Source organism: Osmerus mordax, chromosome 20 (genome assembly GCF_038355195.1).
Source record: "Osmerus mordax isolate fOsmMor3 chromosome 20, fOsmMor3.pri, whole genome shotgun sequence".
NCBI lineage: Eukaryota > Metazoa > Chordata > Actinopteri > Osmeriformes > Osmeridae > Osmerus > Osmerus mordax.
In genome coordinates, this window is record NC_090069.1 from 1,143,327 (window position 1) to 1,164,117 (window position 20,791).

The 20,791-nt window shown below is 49.6% G+C and overlaps 2 protein-coding genes across 4 annotated transcripts in view; both read right to left on the reverse strand.

Moving 5' to 3' along the window:
- The window catches only part of dpysl2b (dihydropyrimidinase like 2b), a 19,480-nt gene extending 10,259 nt beyond the window's left edge, over positions 1-9,221 (reverse strand). Inside the window, 1 exon segment of the mRNA XM_067258001.1 lies at positions 8,283-9,221. Within this exon segment, the coding sequence (XP_067114102.1) occupies positions 8,283-8,638 (356 nt within the window). The 5' untranslated portion in view covers positions 8,639-9,221.
- Positions 9,222-12,093: 2,872 nt separating this feature from the next.
- Positions 12,094-20,386, reverse strand: bnip3lb (BCL2 interacting protein 3 like b). Of its 3 annotated transcripts, none has more exons than XM_067258420.1 (6): positions 20,304-20,386; positions 17,086-17,320; positions 15,881-15,941; positions 15,344-15,468; positions 15,090-15,239; positions 12,094-14,413 (listed from the first exon to the last, which is right to left on the reverse strand). In XM_067258420.1, exons 2-6 carry the CDS (start codon positions 17,298-17,300, stop codon positions 14,365-14,367), a joined length of 600 nt encoding a protein of 199 aa, XP_067114521.1. In that variant the 5' UTR covers positions 17,301-17,320; positions 20,304-20,386; the 3' UTR covers positions 12,094-14,364. The 3 variants fall into 3 exon arrangements, with proteins under 3 accessions (XP_067114521.1, XP_067114519.1, XP_067114520.1); XM_067258418.1 differs by lacking the exon at positions 20,304-20,386 and adding an exon at positions 20,147-20,274; XM_067258419.1 differs by lacking the exons at positions 12,094-14,413; positions 20,304-20,386 and adding an exon at positions 20,147-20,274 and having other exon boundaries at positions 15,086-15,239.
- Positions 20,387-20,791: the final 405 nt, after the last annotated feature.

Genomic DNA, 20,791 nt, shown 5'->3' on the forward strand with positions numbered 1-20,791 from the left:
CTGAAGGAAAAGAAAAGCCAGGATCAGGCTCCGAACACACACACACACACATCCTCTCGCAATAAAGTCGACTTTGTCAACAACACGAACCAGCTCCCCCAGATGAACCCCAGGGGGAATCGGACCCGGACACGGAGAGATGACACCCGCTCAGGACGTCTCTTTATGGACCCTTGTTAGAGTGAGCCCAGGGAGGAGAGTGTGGTGTTTCTGTGTGGAGCGGAAACGTCAGCAGATTTGCCAGTCGCTGCTCATATTATAAAACCTGAAATAGTCAAGTCCTGTGAATATCCTCGGACTTCGAATCCCTCCCACCCCCCCCCCCCCCCCCCCCCACCTCCATACCTCCCTCCCACACAGACTCGTCAGTAGAGCCCCACACTCCTCTGGCTGGTCTGAGATCTGCTGTGTCACGCAGCCTAGCTCCCTGGCCTACAGTGAGCCGCACACTGAACAGCAAGTCCTCCCTCTGTGTTTTATGGCTGCACCAAACTGGACTCTGTTCTGCTGGCTGGTGATGAATGGGGAGGAGGGGGGGGGTGGAGTGTGGGGAGGGGGGTTGGGGGGTGGGCATGATTTGTGTGCATTTCATTTGCCATTCTCCTTCTCTCTTTCACACACGCAGAGACACACACAGATACACACACGCTCACAAACACACGCTCACAAACACACACACATTCACAAACACAGACACACACACACACACACAACACAGACAAAGAACAGAGCTGCAGGCCCGACACCAGGTTTCTGAGGCAGGATCAACAGGGAGGAATGCATGTGTGGAGGAGTGGAGAGGAGGAGCAGCAGAGAGACAGGAGAAGAGGAGGAGGAGAGGAGGAGAGGAGGAGGGGAGGGGTAGAGGAGGAGGGAGAAGAGGAGGATGGAGGAGAGGAGGAGAGAGGAGAGGAGGAGGAGAGGAGGGAGGAGAGGAGGAGAGGAGGAGGGAGGAGAGGAGGAGAGGAGAGGAGGAGGGAGGAGTAGAGGAGGAGGGAGAAGAGGAGGATGGAGGAGAGGAGGAGGAGAGGATAGGAGGAGGAGAGGAGGGAGGAGAGGAGGAGGAGAGGAGAGGAGGAGGGAGGAGAGGAGAAGGGGGAGGAGAAGAGGTAAACAAGAACAAAGGAGACAGATGAAGCAGGAGGGAGTTTGGCCTTTCCTTAACAGTAACACACAAAAGAATGCTTTGCTGCTAAGCACCATGCCTCGTTTCAGACTGGTGAACAGAACAGGATTATATCTCAGCAGCAGAATGAAGGGCATTTTACAAAAGGCTAATCAACTCGCTAGCTAATTCTAGCCTTGCACAAATGATGAGGAGGGGGAGAGAGAGAGCACTGGAGAGACAATGACTCGCGGGAGAGCTCGCCACGGACACGCCCCCCTACCGTATCCCTTGATCCTGACTGGCTGACGGGATACAGGTCATAATAAAGAAGCAATCAGCATGCAGACAGAGCAATCAATCATCCACACCCCCCTGGATGCTGTCTCCGTGTGGGACGAGGATGGTGGGGTGTGTGGGGGGGGGGGGTGGCGGGTCCTTGTTCTCCTGACTACCCACCTCCCCACCCCTCCACCCCTCCCACCCCACCGTGGCCCTGGTCGGCCCTCTGAAAGGGGACGGACACGATCCTGGTCACGGAGGCACCGGGCATCCTCCACTAACAAAGAGCTCTCTGTTCAAGGCCCTGCCTTTAGCGTGCCTCCTAGCCAGCCAGCAGCCCAGCCAGCCAGCCCTGGCCCCAGGCAACGCTCCCAAAGGGGCTCGACACCCCACCCAGCACCCCACCCAGCACCCCACCCAGCACTCCACCCAGCACTCTCACCCAACACCCCACCCAGCACCCCACCCAGCACCCCCACCCAGCACTCCCACCCAGCACTCCACCCAGCACCCCACCCAGCACTCCACCCAGCACTCCACCCAACACCCCACCCAGCACCCCACCCAGCACTCCACCCAGCACCCCACCCAGCACTCCACCCAACACCCCACCCAGCACCCCACCCAGCACCCCACCCAGCACTCCACCCAGCACCCCACCCAGCACTCCACCCAGCACTCCACCCAGCACCCCACCCAGCACCCCACCCAGCACCCCACCCAGCACCCCACCCAGCACCCCACCCAGCACGCACTAGAGAAACCCTGTCTCCCTGCCGTCCCTGTCATACATCCATATGTTTCTTTTTCCCCAAACGCCCGGCTGGCCTGGATTCTCAGTCGGCGCCGTGATGGCATCGTACGCACACACAGAGTCTGTCCATGCAGCTGTCCTGTTCCAGGCCTGATTTTAACAGCGGCGATGAAACCGCTACAAATGGAACATGATGTCATCGCACATCTATGGGGACTTGGCCTTCACACATCAAGAGCCTGGCTTGGGTTCATCCCCTAGCAACCACGTCATCTGCAGAAGCTATGACCTCATGGTATGGCCGTAGCCTAGCTACGTAGCTAGGTAGCGTACGCTCAGATGTACGCACAGTCAAACGTTCAAACACAACGCCTCAGAAATTGTTTCTTTTTGATGAAAGCGCTGGTCACATGCATCTTATCCACTGCTGCCAATAATAGCAGCAGTCTTTGAAGATGAAACTGCGTCTCTAACTCCAAACATGCAGGCTACTGGATTTAGGAGGTATGAACTGGTCAGTGGCCTGGCCTGGCCTCCAGGCATGACAGTGACCTTCCACTGCACGGGAACCATGACAACCTCACACAACCAGGATGTACACTGGCCTTACACGGCTTATGCTCCATACAACTAGCTGTTCAACTAGTCATCGATTTGAGCAAGATAAAATCCATTATCAGGTGCCTCTCCATAGGCCGACGACTATTGATATGAAAATGATAGACTGAGAGAGTGAGGAAGGCATTCTCAGCTCTCCCTCTCCCTCCCTCCCACTCTCTCCCTCTGTCTCCCCCCTCTCTCTCTCCCTCCCTCTCTCATTCCCTCTCTGTCTCCCTCCCTCTCTCTCCCTCCCTCTCTCATTCCCTCTCCCTCCCCCCCACTCTCTCCCTCTGTCTCCCCCCCTCTCTCTCCCTCTGTCTCCCCCTCTCTCTCCCTCTGTCTCCCCCCTCTCTCTCCCTCTGTCTCCCCCCTCTCTCTCCCTCTGTCTCCCCCCTCTCTCTCCCTCTGTCTCCCCCCTCTCTCTCCCTCTGTCTCCCCCCCTCTCTCTCCCCTCTCCCTCTGTCTCCCCCCTCTCTCTATCTCTCTCTCTCTCACAGATTGATCCAGAGGATCATGTGACAGCATACTCGGTGTTCTGTCGGAGCTTAGGTCGCACAGGGAGAAATCGAAACCATTAGTGAATGGGGACAAAAGGTACCGATGATGACCCAGCATGTTGCCGATGTCCAATCAGAAGGCAGGGGACGATGTCCATTCAGAAGGCAGGGACGATGTCCATTCAGAAGGCAGGGACGATGTCCATTCAGAAGGCAAGGGGACAATGTCCATTCAGAAGGCAGGGGCCGATGTCCAATCGGAAGGCAGGGGACGATGTCCAATCAGAAGGCAGGGGACGATGTCCATTCAGAAAGCAGGGGACGATGTCCAATCAGAAGGCAGGGGACGATGTCCATTCAGAAGGCAGGGGCCGTACGCTCGCTGGGGGTGGGGAGTGTGGGAGAGCGGACTTGAACCTCCACATGAGGTTACCAGGGAGGATGACCAGGTAGATGCGAAAACATATTTTATACTCAAAGTATACTTGTGTTCAAAACAGACTTGCATACGCATATTAAAGCTTTCAGTGAGTATGGGAACATACCAAAAACCGTAGAGGCAAACTACCTGGGACGTGAAGTTCAGGTAGGAAAGCCTATCCACCCAGCCCAGAGTCAAATCAAATCGAAATCAAATTTGAAGTAGGGCCCTTTTTACGAGGAATGCCAAAGAGGGCTTCACATACGCCCATAGAACTGCACCTAAACCAACCTAAACCCTCAAGGAAGACAAGGAAAAACTCCCAGAAAATTATGACAGTGACTTCCAGGAGAGGGGTTCAACTGTCCTCCCCAACCCCCATCATGGTCTCCTTTCCTGGGATGACCCTCCTCTCACCCCTGGGTCAGACACTGGAAGTGGATGTGTGATTGAAGACCCATCCACTACCTCACTTAATCTAACCGGGCAGGCGTGCAGATTTAGACGCATGGATTTTGTTGAGACAACAAGCTGGCTTAGATGGTTCCTGATCCTCTTAAAGATTCGCTTGTTGGTCCGAGAGCCTGGAGCCGAGATAGTGCTGAGAATACCAACTGCTTTCTAACTATAGTGTCGTCCTGTGGGCGGGAACTGAGAGTGTGTTCACACACACCTGCTCACATGGCGGGCTTCCTGAACCGGGGGAAATCCTAGATCATTTCTGAGGAAAGAGAAAACAGAAAAAAAGAAAAAACGTTCTTGGCAGGCCTTGCGTTTGGACGGAGGATCTGAGAGAGGTGCTTTGTGTTGTGAGTGAAGGTGGAATGTAATGTGCGAGGCCCCAGTGCATTGTGGGATAGGTGAAAGTGCTAGGGGGCGGGCGGGGGGGGCGGGCGGGGGGGGGGGGGGGGTTGGGGGGGCTCTTTAAACACCCTCCATTTGAACTCCGAGTTAATATGTGGTGTCAGATCTTATTCATGAGGAATCTGGAACATCTGCATGTTCTGACCCAAGCCACAGGTGGTGAGATTTGGGGTGACATTCATATTTGATGAGAACTTCCTGAGGTGTCACGCTCCCCTGCCTGTCTGTGCAGCTGACCCTTCCAGCCTCCAGCCCCCAGCCTCCAGTCCCAGCCTCCAGCCCCAGCCTCCAGGGTGTATGTGTGTGTAGATGTGCGTGTGTGTGCATGGGTATGCGTGTGTGTGTGACTGTGCTGGGCTTGCCGAGCAACGTCTAGGAAACGGAACATTCGGATCTAATTATGTCGTCATCCAAAAAGGATGACAGAAATTGGATTAACTTGCAGAACACTGCTTTGAGTTTCTAGCTCATAGTGGACGTGCGCGCAGTCATACAATAAATTATCTCGTCTATTCACCGTAGATCATTCTGTACTGTAATTGGACACTTTAAATAAAATAGGAATCGCAGCTAATTTAGTGATTGAGTAATCACTGCTTGACCTGAACCGTACGGTTCAGATTTGAACCATAGTTCAAGCGACTCCAGTTTCCTCCTGTACCTGGCAGGAACCTAAGTGCGAAAAAATTTAAACGAACGAACAAATCACTAAGGATTCAGTGTGTTTGTGATCAAACCTGTGTAACACACAGTGTACACAGGCTGCACTGCAGCACATCCTGTGTTACAAGCCCCCTGAGTACAATCACACACACACACACACACACACACTGCATGGATTCTGTTGATGTGGGAGAGATGGCAAAAATCGATGCTTGCCGCCACAGGGGTGTGGCACACACACACACACACACACAGACCCACCCGTGGCACACACACACACACACACTACTGTATTTCCCGCATCAAACAGTTGGACTGTCTTCTATTTTGCTCTCTCTTTTCTCTATCCATTATAATTCTCCTCGTAGTTTATCTACCTCACGGGATGTGACACAACACAGTAGCAACACCAGACCAGAGACGGATGAATAACAGCTGGATCTTAAGAACCGCAACATGACAGACTGTTTGCATGTTGGATTGAATGTGCGTGTGTGCGTGTGTGTGTGTGTGACAAAATCAGTCCTCCTCACTCCATAAGTCTTCAGTTTCTCCTCGGTTTCAGAGTCTACACGGCACTGAATGAGTTAGCGGCTTAGGCCAGACCACTCAGACCAGTGCCAGTTGTGGCGGGCAGTCAAGACAACCGGCAGGGGTAACCCAGCCAAAGGCTCAATTCAGTTCAATTCCCTTTTTTTTCCAAGACATGCAATAGAACGAGTAGGCTAGGTAAAATGAATGGGGACGTTCTCCTAAAACACAGTCATTAGCCGTCTCTAAGGGTTACAAAAAAACAAACAAAACGGAGCTAAAAAACTATGAACGTTTCGGTTCTCAACAATATTGCCATACGGACAGACAACGAAGGTCCGTGGTTGTCTCGTTTCGGCCGTGCTCCCTTCATTAGGCTGAGGAGGAAGGAAATAGGACCCACCGCCCCCCTTCTCCTCTCCATTCTCCTGTTTCCATTGCTAACGCTATTCTCTCCTAGCCTAGCCTACTTTTCAGTGATTTCTGCCGGGTCTGGGCAATTATCCAGGGGAGAGACAGGGCTTCTCCCACAGTCCAACGAAGCGCAAAACACACCAACGGAACTCTTTGTGCCATATTAATACAACCTGGTTTTCCAAAGTGGCATTCGGTCCCGGAAAAAAAAACTAACCCGACATGGGTATAGCGGATGGGCGGATGCAGGAGAATCTATTGCATTTTCTCCGCCACCCGTGGGCGAGCGGTAACGGTAGCCGGCCAGACACACTGCCTAAACAAAGAACATCGGCGTGAAAAAGGATGAAGCCGTTGGCAACGCAAAATGTCATACAGTGGCAATGACTTTTATGCAAAACCACAAACGATGAATGCATGATTTATGTCCTATGGCAAATCTTACGTCAGCCGGGCCCTTTACGGTACATGGTCAAAGACGAATAACAGCTGAGTTATTCATCTTAACGACGAAAATCTGCACTTGTCTCAAAATACATGCTTTGAAAATCCTCCATGTCTTCCCTGTAGCTATGTAATCTGAATGCACAGCTATGCATCTTCTGACCGTTCAGACTGCAAAATGCTCTTACAAATATGCATTATGGCAGCAGCCTATTTGGCCCTTCAGAGATGTGAGCAGGATGCATAACCTATCACAGCTGATGCAAACAGGTCGCCCATCTCTGATGGTAACTATTTTATAACGCCCCAATCTGGACCACATCTCAAGACCAGCGACCCAGTCTGACTGAGTGTTACTGCTGAGACTTAGCACACATCATTTCACTCAAAGGAATAACGTGTTCCCGACTCACTGTGATGCGAGGGATGTTTTTCTTGCCCTGATAGCCAGACATCTTCGCCGTTCAGTTTTCGCTGCTCTGCACTGCCGGGTATCAACAGAATGGGATGTTCACGGTATTTGCGGTATATGCCCGGTAGATTAGGCCGGTTGAGAAACAATACTTAGAAAAAAGCAGAAGATAAATAGCAGCGATGAGAGGGTTCGATTCCGGTAGCGTCCGTGAGTGGTGGAGGGGGCGGGCAAAGCTCGCAGAATCGGGGTAAAGAATCTGAACTCCAAGCCGTGTCCTCTCCTCCTGATCTGCGCCGATGCACCAAACCGAGCCAGACGGATTCAGACAAGGAGGAAGGGAGGGGCCGGCTCTCCACGAGGCCTAGGGTGCATGCGCAATGCCCCGCCCTGCTCCGATCCATTGAGAAGTCGTTGTGTGCTGTCCGTTGCTTTGCCCCTGGTTGGGTACTAGGTTACAGAAGAGTACAGGACATCCCAAGCAAGTCCTGGCCGTTTAGAAGTGTACAGGGTGAAACTGTCAGTTACCATAATAGTATGTTACAATAACACAATAGCTCAACTGTGAGTGTCCTTTCCTGCCCCCCCCCCCCCCCCAAAAAAAAAAGACCCCAACGTGACCTAAAAAAAACTTCTCTTGAGAAGGTGTGATAACAAAGGTGTGAGCCAGTCAACACGAGGCCGACATGTCTGTGGACATAGGAGATTGTGATTGATAGTTGCAGCAGTACGTCAGCGGGGTGGATAAGAAAAAACTTGATGGGACAGACCATCAAAGCGATTGGTGCAGCTCAGTGGTAAAGTAGAACATCTGATTAGAGTTTTATATGACGGGGTCCGTAGGCCTATATAAAAGTAATCAATAGAGTAATATCAATAGAGTAGAGGTTTATGACAGGTTGTGCTTTAGTTACACTGCAGCAATCTTGGATCGATCAACTGCCCACCACTCCTTGTTAGGGCGGCACAGGGAGGGGACCGGGACTTGATGGAGCACGTAGAACTGGCCCAGCATGTGTGTGTGTGTGTGTGTGTGTTGAACCGCCCCCTCACACACTAACCCTGAACAACGATGGGGTCTCGCAGACATGACAGCATGTGAAGGCAACCTCAAAACAGGAACTAGACCCTGTAATGGAGCAGGGGGCTCCGTCCTGCAGGACGTAATGAGCAAAACTCAATAAAGCCAAATTAACGTCTTGTCAAAAAGGGAAACAGCAATGTTTCGACATGAATTGAGACACTGTCAGAAGATTCACATTAAACTATTGCTATATTTTTCCAATGCTGCGTACTTGACGCCTGAGTTAGAAATATATGTGATGGATAAAGAGACAGAGTAAGAGAACAGTGATGTTTTTTTTCCGAGTGACAAAGCATAAAAACTTACCTTGTCATCCAGGTTTTGCAGGGCTTCCTTCCCTGTGCTCTGCCTTATTTCGACCCTCCTCGGCTGGGAAATGTCAGTCTGCTTGTCAATGACCCAACCCTCGATTTTCCCCTTACCCGCAGGCAGTGACTCGAAATTCAGCGTCTTGTTATCAGCGGAGCCTTCCACCGGACAGAACATGCCACAGAATTTCTGGCGTGGCTTGGGGCTTCCCGAGCCCATGGACTTGAAGAACGCCGGTACGTCCCCGGTTGTCGACATGGTTCCAATCGGGGGGTTTCTGTCGGGAGATCCTTTGAAGCGCAGCTGCTCCTTTGATTAGGCACCCACGCGCTCTTGGACAGACACCGCCTTGCCGGTTTCAAGCACAGGTGGTCGCACTATCTACCGTGCTCGCGCTGCATGAAAATCTCTGTTCGGTGTTGAGCTCGAGTTTGAGGCACCACAAATCAAGGTAAGGAAACACAACAACAGGAAGAAAAGAAAAAACTCTAGATTTCCTGTTTGCCTGTTTAAAGAAAAACAAAAAAACGAATTATCTACTAGGAAACGAACTGTACACCAGGCTTCAGATATTAAAGTGGAGATCTAACCAGATCTGTTGCGGTTGCTGCTTAAAATCGCTTACTCATTGATGCTGGATGCTGGGTAGGTTTACTTTAAATACGACAATGCCTTGCAGGTTTCAGGTCTGGTCCAGTCGTACATGACACATTCAACACCACCGTGAAGCCTTCCTTATACTGTCAACTAAACTGAGGAGAAATCGGAAGACCTGTTTAGAGGTACTAGAGACTGCGGGAGACACAAGCTTTATCCGGAAATGATGCGTTGCCTTGGACCAAAATGAATGTCAAAATTAATCTTACTCGAATCGATAGCGTAATAGACACATTGGGCATATGATACTGACAGAGGAGCGAAAAAGCATCTTGCAAAAAACACAGTTGGTCAACTATTTGTCATATCGCCATATGTCAGTGTGACAGCTATACTCAAAATTCCATATTCTGTGTATGGGGTCAAAAAGGCATTCGAGCACCTTTGAGAGTTCTCCAAGTCACGCCCTGCTGTGCAATGAAGGGCGCTGTCTTTTCAGCACCACCAACCAGCCTGTGGTGACCGTCTGGATTGACAAACTCTACCGACTGGATAGGTGACTAGTAATGATACTCCGGTGATCGCTTACACATTAAAATCCGTGTACTCTCTAGATACTAATGGGATAATGGAATCACATTTTAAAGAATTCCACTTCAATCAAACGCATTACGTTCGAACTGAATTTACATTTCATGTTTAATACTTATAATTTAAGTGTTTCATTCTTGTATAGCTTACATTCAACTAATATTATTCCTTTACTTCATCTTCAAGAATGTTTTTATCAAACAAGGACGCTGTCATTCAAAATGTTCCAAACGTAATGCTTTGCCAGATAGAGGTTTACTCTTGGACACAAAGCCATTGGATTCACGATTCAAACCAAGCCAGTTTCCATAACAACATGGCAGCAAATCGCCTGGTCGTGAATCCGTAGCCCACCCGGGGTTCAGTCAGGGCCAGTGCCGGGGAGGGTGTCAGGGTGGTCTGGCAGGAGGACGGGCTGACGGGAGACAACTGGTTGACCCGACAATCGTAAAAAGCTCTTATACAAACAAACCCAGATGCAAATTACCATCCCCGCCAATCCCAATACACTTTTAGACCTACTTACAGAACTCCGTTATAGGCTTACACGTTAAAAGAAATGATTGCGTTGCTCAGCCAGAGTAGTTAGATAATAGATCATATCTAGACATGGGCATTATGCCCAAAAGCATGTCCCCTTTCTACTGTACAGGATTATACTGCCTGTCATAGAGGCCAAGGTGCTGGTTGCTATAGAAACAGATGGTAGATAACTAAATAGACATTTAGTGCATTTTTATTGCACTATCAATAATGCTATCAATAATTTAAGTCCAAAACTGAAGTTAATGTGTTTGCCATCAACATATCATTCCTAAGCACCCCATTATAGATAGTGTGCATCATAGATACTGTGTGTAAAAGAGAGTAAGAGAGAGTGAGTTATAAACAAAGAGAAAAAGCAAGTAAGAGCTTAAGGAGTAACAGGGCATCACGAGCAACGCATTCACAGCTTCCCAACCCAGCTTGTCCACATCCTAACGCATGTGGAATCTCAGAACAGCAGCTTTCAGCCAATCCCGCAGCAGACAATTCCCCTGGCTCCTCCCACTGCAGCCTGTGGCGTTACCATGGGTTACAGGGTGTTGGCCAGTATTGTCTGCATCATCCTAAAGAAAAGACAGATCTTCGAAACTCCACAAGTTGCTTCATGCAACACCTTCATGCTTCACTTCTACATTAACATTTTCTATAACCAAAAGCGAGGTTGCACTTTCAGTGGCCTGCATCATTTCACTGTCATGCACATACAAACAGAAACACATGCACACACAAACATACATACAGCCACACCCTATACAATGCACACATCATTGTTGCTGCCACTAGGGGGGGGTATAATTCAGGGCCTCAGAAGGAGATTTCAACCATCTAACAGTGGTCAGCACTATAAATCAGACTTCTGTCACCACAGAGAAACTGCATTGAGAGACAGAAAGTGTGTGTGTGTCTGCATGCGGGTGTGTAAGTGTTTGCATTTGCGTGTATGTGTGTGTGTATTAGGGGCCGTTTAGGAAATAATTATAGTTCTCCTCTCCCCTCTCTTCCTCCTATCCTCTCCTTTCACTTCAAGTGTGAAAAAAAAGAGTTTCGAAAGGTTGAATAAGTATTTTCGAATAAAGGTTTCGAAAAAAAGGTTTCGAAAGGTTGAAAGAATATTTTCGAAAAAAAGTTTTGAACAAAAAGTTTTGAAAAACATTCTCCTCTCCCCTCTACTCCTATCCACCTCTCCTCTCTCTTCACGGATATGTGTGTGCGTGTCAGAGGTCAGTCCGATAAACATTTTCCTGTGAGCCGTTTCAAATTTCAGTTCTGGTCACAAACTGTTCTACTGTCCTCTAGTTACCCCACAGTCAGTTAGTCCTGACTGTGGTGTGTGTGTGTGTGTGTGGGGGGGGGGTCAAAGGTTGGAATGATGTTGAGGGGACCGACAGCAGTTCCTGGAGCTGCAGACTCTTTTAGGCTTCGCAAGAGTCACTCGAGGACACAAGTACGAAAACAGTTCCTGTGTTTTTAAAAAGCGTAACAGAAGCGTGTGGACAAAATAACTCTCCCCATCTGAGAAACACAGAGAGATTGTTAAACTGGCTATGATGTCGAGGATAGGGGGCATGCTCAGAGAGAAGCTGGAAATCACAATCAACAAATCAGGGCTTGGTCCTGGCCTCTCAGGGGACTAGAAATGTGACACACTGCAGTGTGTGACAAAGGCTGTGTGTGTGTGTGTGTGTGTGTGTGTGTGTTTCCCAAACACTCTGGAATGTGGCAGCCACTGCTGATCAGGGAGAGTTGGGGAATGAGGACGTGCTGGAAGAACGTTCCTCGCACGTACGACTTTCTGACGGCTGAAAGATGTTGTTACAGGGAGTGGTCCTGTCAGGGGCTTGGAATGCCGAGACTTCTGGGACTTGAAGTCCTTTGTGGCCACGTATGTTCTCCTCAGCTGGTGTCGGAGCCTCATGATGTATGAGAGTAGGGAACGCAGTCAGCAGAAACCAATAAAAGTGCTTTCACAACGGTTCAGCTTGGATCAGGAAATTTTAATATGACAAATATTTATTTTAGTTTTTTTTTTTTTTATGAGAGAGGGAGGAGGGGGTGGGAGGAATCAAAGCAAATACATATGTGCATCGTTACAACAATCATAGCAATTAGATAAATTATGTTCAGAACACTTTCTTTGTCTCTTCGTGTCGGGACATGCCCATGCAGGCAGTGTTATTCCTATACTTTCATTTCAGCCGGTTTTAAATCGTGATCTGCATCGAGTTCCTTAAGTAGGCCTATCTTAGTATCGATGCAGCGCGTACCTGCGGTGCGTTCAGATCTGTCTCTAACGTCACAAAAACACAGGCAAAACAAACAGACACAAACAATCAAAACATAGCACTCGAAGGTTGCAAATACAAATGGGAGCATTGTTCCACTCTGTGGCACTAAAACACAAACGTATCTCCGTATTACCGATGAAAGAGAGAAAGACACCGTGAGCCAGGATTGACTGCAGCAAAATTGGCCCTCCAGGGAAAAAACGCCTATAACACTGTACTTCAGAAGTAGAACTATTGCTATGTATCTTTAGAACCTATTGGGATGAATTCCCTTGGGAGATCTGCTTCTCTGCTTGGCCTATAGTGTGATCACAGATCGTGTCTTTGCATCGCTGACGTTTTAACCTTGATCTCTTGACGCCTTCCTCCGTGAGGAAGAGGAGGACAGCGCTTGCTGTGACCCGACCAATTTTGCTCTAGAGAATGCAGGCCTCCGGCGACGTCGGAGAGAGCGCGCTGAGGCACATGGTTACTGAGAAGAGTTGAGGTCCCGTACGGTCCCCATTCCCTGTTGGCAGTTCGTGTGTATTATGGGATGTCAGCCGTAGACTCCCAACAGCAGCCTTTCTGAACCCTCTTCCTCAGGGACCCCCTGTCCTGCATGTTTGAGATGTTTCCCTGCTCCAACACACCTGATTCAAATGAACGATCGTCACCAGCTTGATAACGACCCGTTCATTTGAATCAGTTGTGTTGGAGCAGGGAATAGCCAATGTGCTAACACACCTCCCAAAGCTCTGCCACGATTGGTGGGGGACCAAGTCCCCTGCTAACCGCCCGTAAACCTACTCTGTGCCTACAAACCACCCGCTTGTTCACAAGCGTCTTGACAGCCAAGGGAACAGAACTGAACACCTAGTATGTTTGTCCCTTCCGCGAACTGTAAACTGCGTGTGTCAAATGAAGGCTAACCGTCTTGAAGACCAGGACCAACCAGGTGAAACCAGGACCGAACCTGCTACGATATGTTGCCAACACCTCAGGTGGCTGAACGGAACATCAGTCTCTGACAACATCTCGGTGTTGCTACCTAACTCTGAATGAAAAAAAATATTCTGTCTATTCTGCAATATTACTATTAGCATGTTTTTACATGCCTATCATTGTTATTAAAACCTTTTCTAACGCCGTTGTGACCGGCAATAAAATTACATAAATAAAATGCAGGGTAGGATAATGGGCAGGGATCCATTTATAATACATGATGGCACACATATTGGCATGCATATCTGTCTTCAAGACTGACACCATGGTTGGGTAGGTGTGAGTTCACATACTTCACAATCTTTCCATAATCTAAATTTTTCCCACCGAGCAACAACCGGTGGTGAAAATAATCTCATAATCGTTTTCCAGAATAATTCTATTCATAGTACACAACAAAACCTTCAAAGGCATGCTCACATTTTTAGGTCAGTTACCCTCAGATCTTTTTTGGTCAATCCCTTTCAGGAGTTTGAGCTAAAGGGAGAAACACTCAACCACCTGGACAGAAGGCAGCACAATCTTGGGTCAAAAGTCTCTTCTACAAGTGGGACAGACCACTCTTATATAACAGGGGTGGTGTGGTGAGTATGGTTTGGTGATGTGTCCCTCCCCCAAAAAGCCTGCCTGTTTTGAACCAGTGTACTCAACTCTGGAGGATAGAGGGGTCATGACTTTAATCTTTCCTTCTATAGGAGAGGGAGAGAGACTGGTACCTAGGGAGGGTTGGGAGGTAAGGGAGGGGGGGGGGTGGTCAGGGAAAAAACAAAGAAAAAGAAAAGCAACGTGTTTCTTTCGGAGAACACGACCCCGTCTCCGACTAAGAAGACGGAGAAAGAGAAGAAGAAGCGAGAGAAAAAGTGAGAGGGGAGATTAGGAGGAGGGGAAAAAAGGCATTCTTCTGACAACCGCAAAATATATTTTTTCTTCTCCTCGACAAAATGGCGGCCACAGCTTAGGCTTCTCTTGCGGGGGTTTGCTTCAGAAAGACCTTGCCGGAGCCGTGATCAACCTCTTCCCAATATAGACCCTGAGGAGAAAGAGAGAGAAAAAAAACAGTTAGACATCCGGTAAGCTCTTCCAAGAAGACGCAACTGTAGCCTGTCATGGCCCTCGCTGTCCCTGGAAACGTCAGGGCGGGGGTTTGGAATGGCCTGCGTCCAACAGGAATGTCCGTGGCATGCCCTCAATGCGAGGGAGTTGGGTAGAAGCTGTGTCGGTACACTGGGCAGGTGGTCTCCCTGTCTGGGACAGGACTGGCCAGCACTGCAGCTGTTCAGCCAGACACAGACACAAACATGCTCCAGCTGCCTCCTGTTCACAGCTACCAATCGCCCTCTGCTGGAGAAAGCGTGGAACTGCGGGGGAGTGTGGCAGATGCTGTTTTGTCTGTGACACCAAAGGTTTTAACATTCGCCTGCACCAAAAATAAAATCTGAAAATGAATTATGATGCAACCACAGTACATTGTTGCACGTTTGAAAGGTAGTTGTAGGGCGGCAAGGAGGTGTGTAGGAACAGTATGACCCGATACCGTTATAAATTATCATAAAATCGCAGTTAAAATAGTCCCGATAATATAAATATCATTAAATTAAACATACTACAATGTAACAAAAGCATGGGGAGTTTGGGGTTGGAGTTTTTTGCAGCTGCCAGCCCTGGGATTGGCCCTCGGATTGGCCAATGAGGTGTGGCTGTCCTACCCGAGTCCGAGGGCCAGGATGTGAGACAGGAGCAGCGAAGGGATGAAGACTTTGAGGAACTCGGCTGAGAAGATCCCTCCCTTCTTCATGGCCCCAGACTTCCTCATGCTCAGGGTGTCGGAGCGCCTCGGGTGACGGAAGTGGAACTCCCTGAGGGAGGGGACACGGAGGGGTTAACACACACACACACACACACACACACTCCTCACACACACACACACACACACACAAACACCCAACACACTGAGACCTACTTGGGAGGGTGGTTCTCGGGTCGACTGGACCAGTCTGCTACCCAGTCAGAGTCTTTCATCAGGATATCTGAGTCCTTCATCAGGATGTCCATGTCCCGCTCTTTATCCAGACTCCCCTCTTCTGACTGTGGAGGCCCAGAAAACACACACACGCCTGGTTAACGTCTCATGAGGCACACTGGTACGATGACTGGCCATGCTTTCATAGCAGACAGAAAGAGCCCTGTGGGAGAGGATAACACGGGTAAACACACAGAGGCAGTCAGAGGAAGCTCTATTCATTGACAGAAATGAGCAGAAAATCCTGGGTCTGACTCTGCCATGTTGTGTGGAGACAGAGAGTGTGTGTGTGTGAGGCAGACAAAACCATGCTCAAAGCTATAACCCCACAAGAGAGAGGAGTGTGTTTGTGTGTGTGTGTGCGGAGGGGGAGGAGGGGGGGAAGCCATCGCCATGGAAACTACAGTCGTCAGGCACACGTTGACTCGGGCAACCGTTTCGGTCTCCATGGAAACAGGCGTGTGACGCAGGTCCCACCTGGCTGTCTGTCCTGTTCGTCACGTCCACATCGAAGATGATCTGTCCTTCCTCCTGAGGGCTGTGGGAACATAACACCATCAGACTAAAACGAGTCAGGTGGCTGAGCGGTGAGGGAAGCGGGCTAGTAATCAGAAGGTTGCCAGTTCGATTCCCGGTCGTGCCAACTGACGTTGTGTCCTTGGGCAAGGTACTTCACCCTAATTGCCTCGGGGGAATGTCCCTGTACTTACTGTAAGTCGCTCTGGATAAGAGGGTCTGCAAAATGACTAAATGTAAAACACAACATGAAAAAAAAAAAAAATACGGTCAAAGGCTGTTCTTCGCGGTTTATGATGTATTAACGAGTTACGAAACTTGAAGACCGACCTCGAAATGTCCTAAATCCTGACAGACTGATCTTTCATGTCTGGGTGCTGTTACAGTAGTGTTCTGTTGTCAAAACAACTTCCAGTAAACATGGTCAGGAGACTTGCCGACAGCTGACCCTTAGCAATCAGATAAGCCTGGCTTTAGAGAGAGGCTGACAGGATGTTACTGTGAGAATCGCAGGCTTGTGCACACAGAACTGGAAGAGCTGTTCCTCTTTCTCTACTGGCTGGGGCCAGAGGTCTTCCATCTTGATAAGGTCAGTGACTATACATCACATTCATTCTTTCCGAAGAGCAAAGTCTAAAAGCAAAGTCTTCCCCAAGAATAAAGTACCTGCAAACCTGCCAACCTGCCAACCTGCCTGCCTGCCTGCCTGCCTGCCTGCCTGCCTGCCTGCCTGCCTACCAGCCTGCCTGCCTGCCTGCCAGCCTGCCTGCCTGCCTGCCTGCCTGCCTGCCTGCCTGCCTACCAACCTGCCTGCCTGCCTGCCTGCCTGCCTGCCTGCCTGCCTGCCTGCCTGCCTGCCTGCCAACCTGCCTGCCTGCCTGCCTGCCTGCCTGCCTGCCTGCCTGCCTGCCTGCCTGCCTGCCTGCCAACCTGCCTGCCTGCCTGCCTGCCTGCCTGCCTGCCTGCCAACCTGCCAACCTGCCTGCCTACCTACTTACCTACCTACCTACTCACTTACCCACGTTCTCACCTACCTACCCACCCACCTATCTACCCACCGACTCATCTACCCACACCCCACCCACACCCCACCCACCCAGAACCACCGACCCACCCAGACCCACCCACCCACACTCCACCCCCCACCTCCCAGTGTTCATATCTACCTGTCGCAGGACGAGTTGCTGCGGCTGGACTCGTGCTGAGCGTCCAGCAGGATCTTCTCCATGTCTCCGTTATGGATGGAGGAGGAGGAGGGCACGTGCTCCAGACCCCCCACCATGTCCTCCTCCGGCTGGGGCAGGGGGGGCAGCAGGGGCAGGGAGGGCGGGAGGCCCGGGGCAGGGGTGCCTGAGGGTGTAGCCTGGGCAGCACGGTTCATCTCCAGCTCCACCCAGGACCCTGAGGGAGGGATGGAGACAGTTATACACACACAGTCATACAGAGCACACACCACACACACACAGTTATACACACCACACACACACATACCCCACACACAGTTATACACACCACACACACGGATCCCACACACCACAAAAGACCACATCCCACACACCCACACAGACCACACACACAGGCACAAAAGCGAAGGGGAATAAACACACACATCAGATGGATACCGTATGAGACACCGGTCTGGACTCTTGCCCCACTGTGCTTGAGAGAACGCCCTGTGTCTGGACAGCACACTACTGTCGCCACAATAACCCCTGAACGCAGGGAGCTCCTGATGTCTGGGATCAAACTGGAGAGCGGAGGACGAAGACCAAGCCAGGCAGAGACACCCAGAGGGTCAACACACACGTACACAAAGCAGGCCAGACAAGCTCATCTGAGACCAGTGTGCTCAGCTGGCTTTGTCTGCACGTTAAGAGGATCATAAAATGCCTGTAGGCCTGGGGAGCGGTCAGGAACGATCCTTCTAGTACGTCTCTATCGGATCCTCTCCCCCCCCCCCCGACCTACATGCGGTCCAGCATGAACCCGCGATGGGAGAGCCTGCCCTGCCCATCACACTTCGCCCAGACACATTTGATATCGGACTACCGCATGTCGGAAAAGCCAGAGGCCAGGAAGAGCTCACAAGCCAGACCTCGTCGGAGAACGTAAACACACAAGTCATGTGATGGCATAGCAGTAGTAACTCATAAAGCAGCCAATGGCCATCCAGCCATCCAGTTAAGGCTGGCCAGCAGGATTATGAAGGCCAGGACAGATTCCCCTCCTCTACCCTTTCAACCCCCACCTCTGGGTCAATCCCCTTCCCCACCCATCCTCCATCCCTACCCCCTCCTCCCAGCCTCCACCCCTCACCCACTCTCACCCCTTGGTTTACCCAGTGGACTGCCAGCCAAGCCACAATCCACAGCCCATTGTCTGCGCTCCACGGTCTAAACAAGGTTGCCATGGCGGCGGCAGGGCCGAACGTTCTGGAAAGGGCTACTGTCGTGGAGAGGTTGTCATCGGCCGACAGGCGGGTTTCAAAGGAAAGGCATGATAGATAGGCAAGATATGACCCCTTCACAAACACACACACACACACAGACACACACCTCAGGACTTAACTGACCAGACCACCACAGCCCTCTGTCTCTCCCCCGCCTATGCCCTGGGCCCCGATGACAACCTGGGGGCAGAACCGTCACAAACAACCCACAGGCTGAAAAGAAACAGACTCGGGTGGGCTTCCAGTCTTAGTTTAAGCAGTGCGAGGTAGTACTCAAACTTAGGATCAGTTGGTGAGAAAAAAAACTGATTTGTAGAAGATTTCAAAAGGAAAGGAAACCTCAACCTTTTATTAAAAATATATATTTTTACCGTTGTGCTTAACTTCCTTCTGAGAGGAGCCACAATGACAGTTTGCCTACTTATTAACAGGAACAGCAAGCAAACTGTCTGACAACAGCAATTCTTGTTTGCCAAATCCCTGAGCCTAACCGCTGCACACACACACATTCCCAAACTTCAGAATGAAAGCTATAAACGCCCCCCCCCAGCCCCCTCACCCACGCTCACCACCTGAAAACGTTCCCCACAGTGCCCACGTACGAAACGTATATCAGCTCATCACTATGACCATAAATAGCTCAACATGCCAAGTCATCCACCCTACCCTCCTTCTCCCCCTCCTCCTCCTCCTCCCCCCCTTCCAGGTCATGGCTTGGCAATGCTTGGCTTCTCTTGCAGCCTCCCCTTCTGAGAATCCCCCATACAGGCCATTGTGAAAGTGTGACATGCCTGACGCTTGCTGTGATAAACGTGGCTTTGTTGTGCTTCTCTAGTTACCCATACAAGCACAGGTCTTAAAATATGCAAACCAGTATGTACCAGCTCAGTGTTTCCAGAACCATAGAAATGACTAGTCACTGAAAGAGTGGACACCTTTCAACAACAGAGTTGACTAAGTTTTTGAGTAAGAACAAATACAAATCACAATTGATCTTTGTGACTTTCAATGCGGTAAATATTTAGTATGGAACCAGGTTGCCAGTATCGTTGAGCTAACGGATCTGCATCATTATACATTTATGCAAATATGCAGTAAATACACTGCTGACATTAGCCTTAAATAGTGCATCTATCTATATTATTGTATTGAGTGTCTCTTAGTTGAGCTAATTTAAGATATCGGACCACTATTAAAGCAACAGGTCATGCAGTTTTATCCACATATACAACCTGACGATAATAACACTGTAGCAATTCACTTGTCTTTGTTTATCCTGGTTCTTTCTCGGCAGGATATTTGAAACAAACTAGCGTCAACTGATTTTAATTAGATTTTTTTATTGGGTTTAAATCGTATATTTATCAACCGCAAGCCGTTATTTTTACAAATCAGTGCTGAATTTTAGCTTTCTAACTTATTGTACCTCATCTTGTTAAGTGTTGACATAATTATAGTCCCGCCTATTCACCACCACGTGGTTTTGCGATTGGTTTACTGTCCGTCACTCAAACAATTTGGCCGCCTGGTTCAAGCCCATTGGCCCATTGACCTGTCAAATAACTAACAGTACACTCAGTTCCCAACGTCTGCCCGCCCCCAACCCTTCTCCATGTCTATTGCACAAAAAAACCCTACAGCACAATAGATTTCAGAGTTAAAACTACCTGAACCATATTTTAAAGTATCCTAAATACGCTTCCACGGAACCCGTGAAGTTCCCTACAGAAATCACAGAATGACAGGAAAGTATTTAAACGCATTTGAGCGATATTTACCATGTAGTCCAGAGTCTCCGTTGCTTTCTGCTGAAGTAGCAGAGTCGGACATCGTGCCTCTGAGCAAGGTGGCTTGCATAAGACTAGACTGTCAATGCAACACGCGGACTCCCTCCACACATTCGTACGTGCGCACAAGCGCGTGCCTATAACTGACCTGAGTCGCCTTTACGGTGCTTCGCGGAGACGCTCCGGTTCTGAGGATAGTTTTTCCTTGGCTGATCCAGAACCAGCGGTGAGCCCGATCTTCCTAAAGCCGTCTAATGACGTCAGATGAGCCAGTTCTATGATAACAAAGAGGGCCAAAAAAGCTGACCAAATTACGTAACCTGCTTGGAATGGATGAGGAACAACATGCAAAAAGACATGGAAAAAAAACGAGTCAACATTAATTTGCATTTATGGAGTGGATGAAGTTGTTTACGTGCATATGATCACGTTGAACACATCCTCAAAATAGGCTCTGGGATGCTAATATTAGGGCACCGACCGTGTATATGAAGATAAATACCACGCATAAATATCTCCAAGACTTCAGGTGTGTGCCATTCAATCTACAACAAAACGTCATATCTAATGATCTCTCGTCCCATCTAAATTTCCGATATGAATTTGAACATCTGATTTAGAAACAGCGGTTCTACC

Bases quoted from the DNA above. Each gene is read 5' to 3' on its own strand.
- bnip3lb (XM_067258418.1), bottom strand. From the start codon at position 20,225: ATGCAAGCCACCTTGCTCAGAGGCACGATGTCCGACTCTGCTACTTCA. The intron at 15,942-17,085 runs GTAGATATGAAC...ATGTTCCCACAG, and splicing joins AGCAACTCGTCCTGCGACAG to CCCTCAGGAGGAAGGACAGA. The intron at 15,469-15,880 runs GTGGGACCTGCG...GGGCCTCCACAG, and splicing joins CGAACAGGACAGACAGCCAG to TCAGAAGAGGGGAGTCTGGA.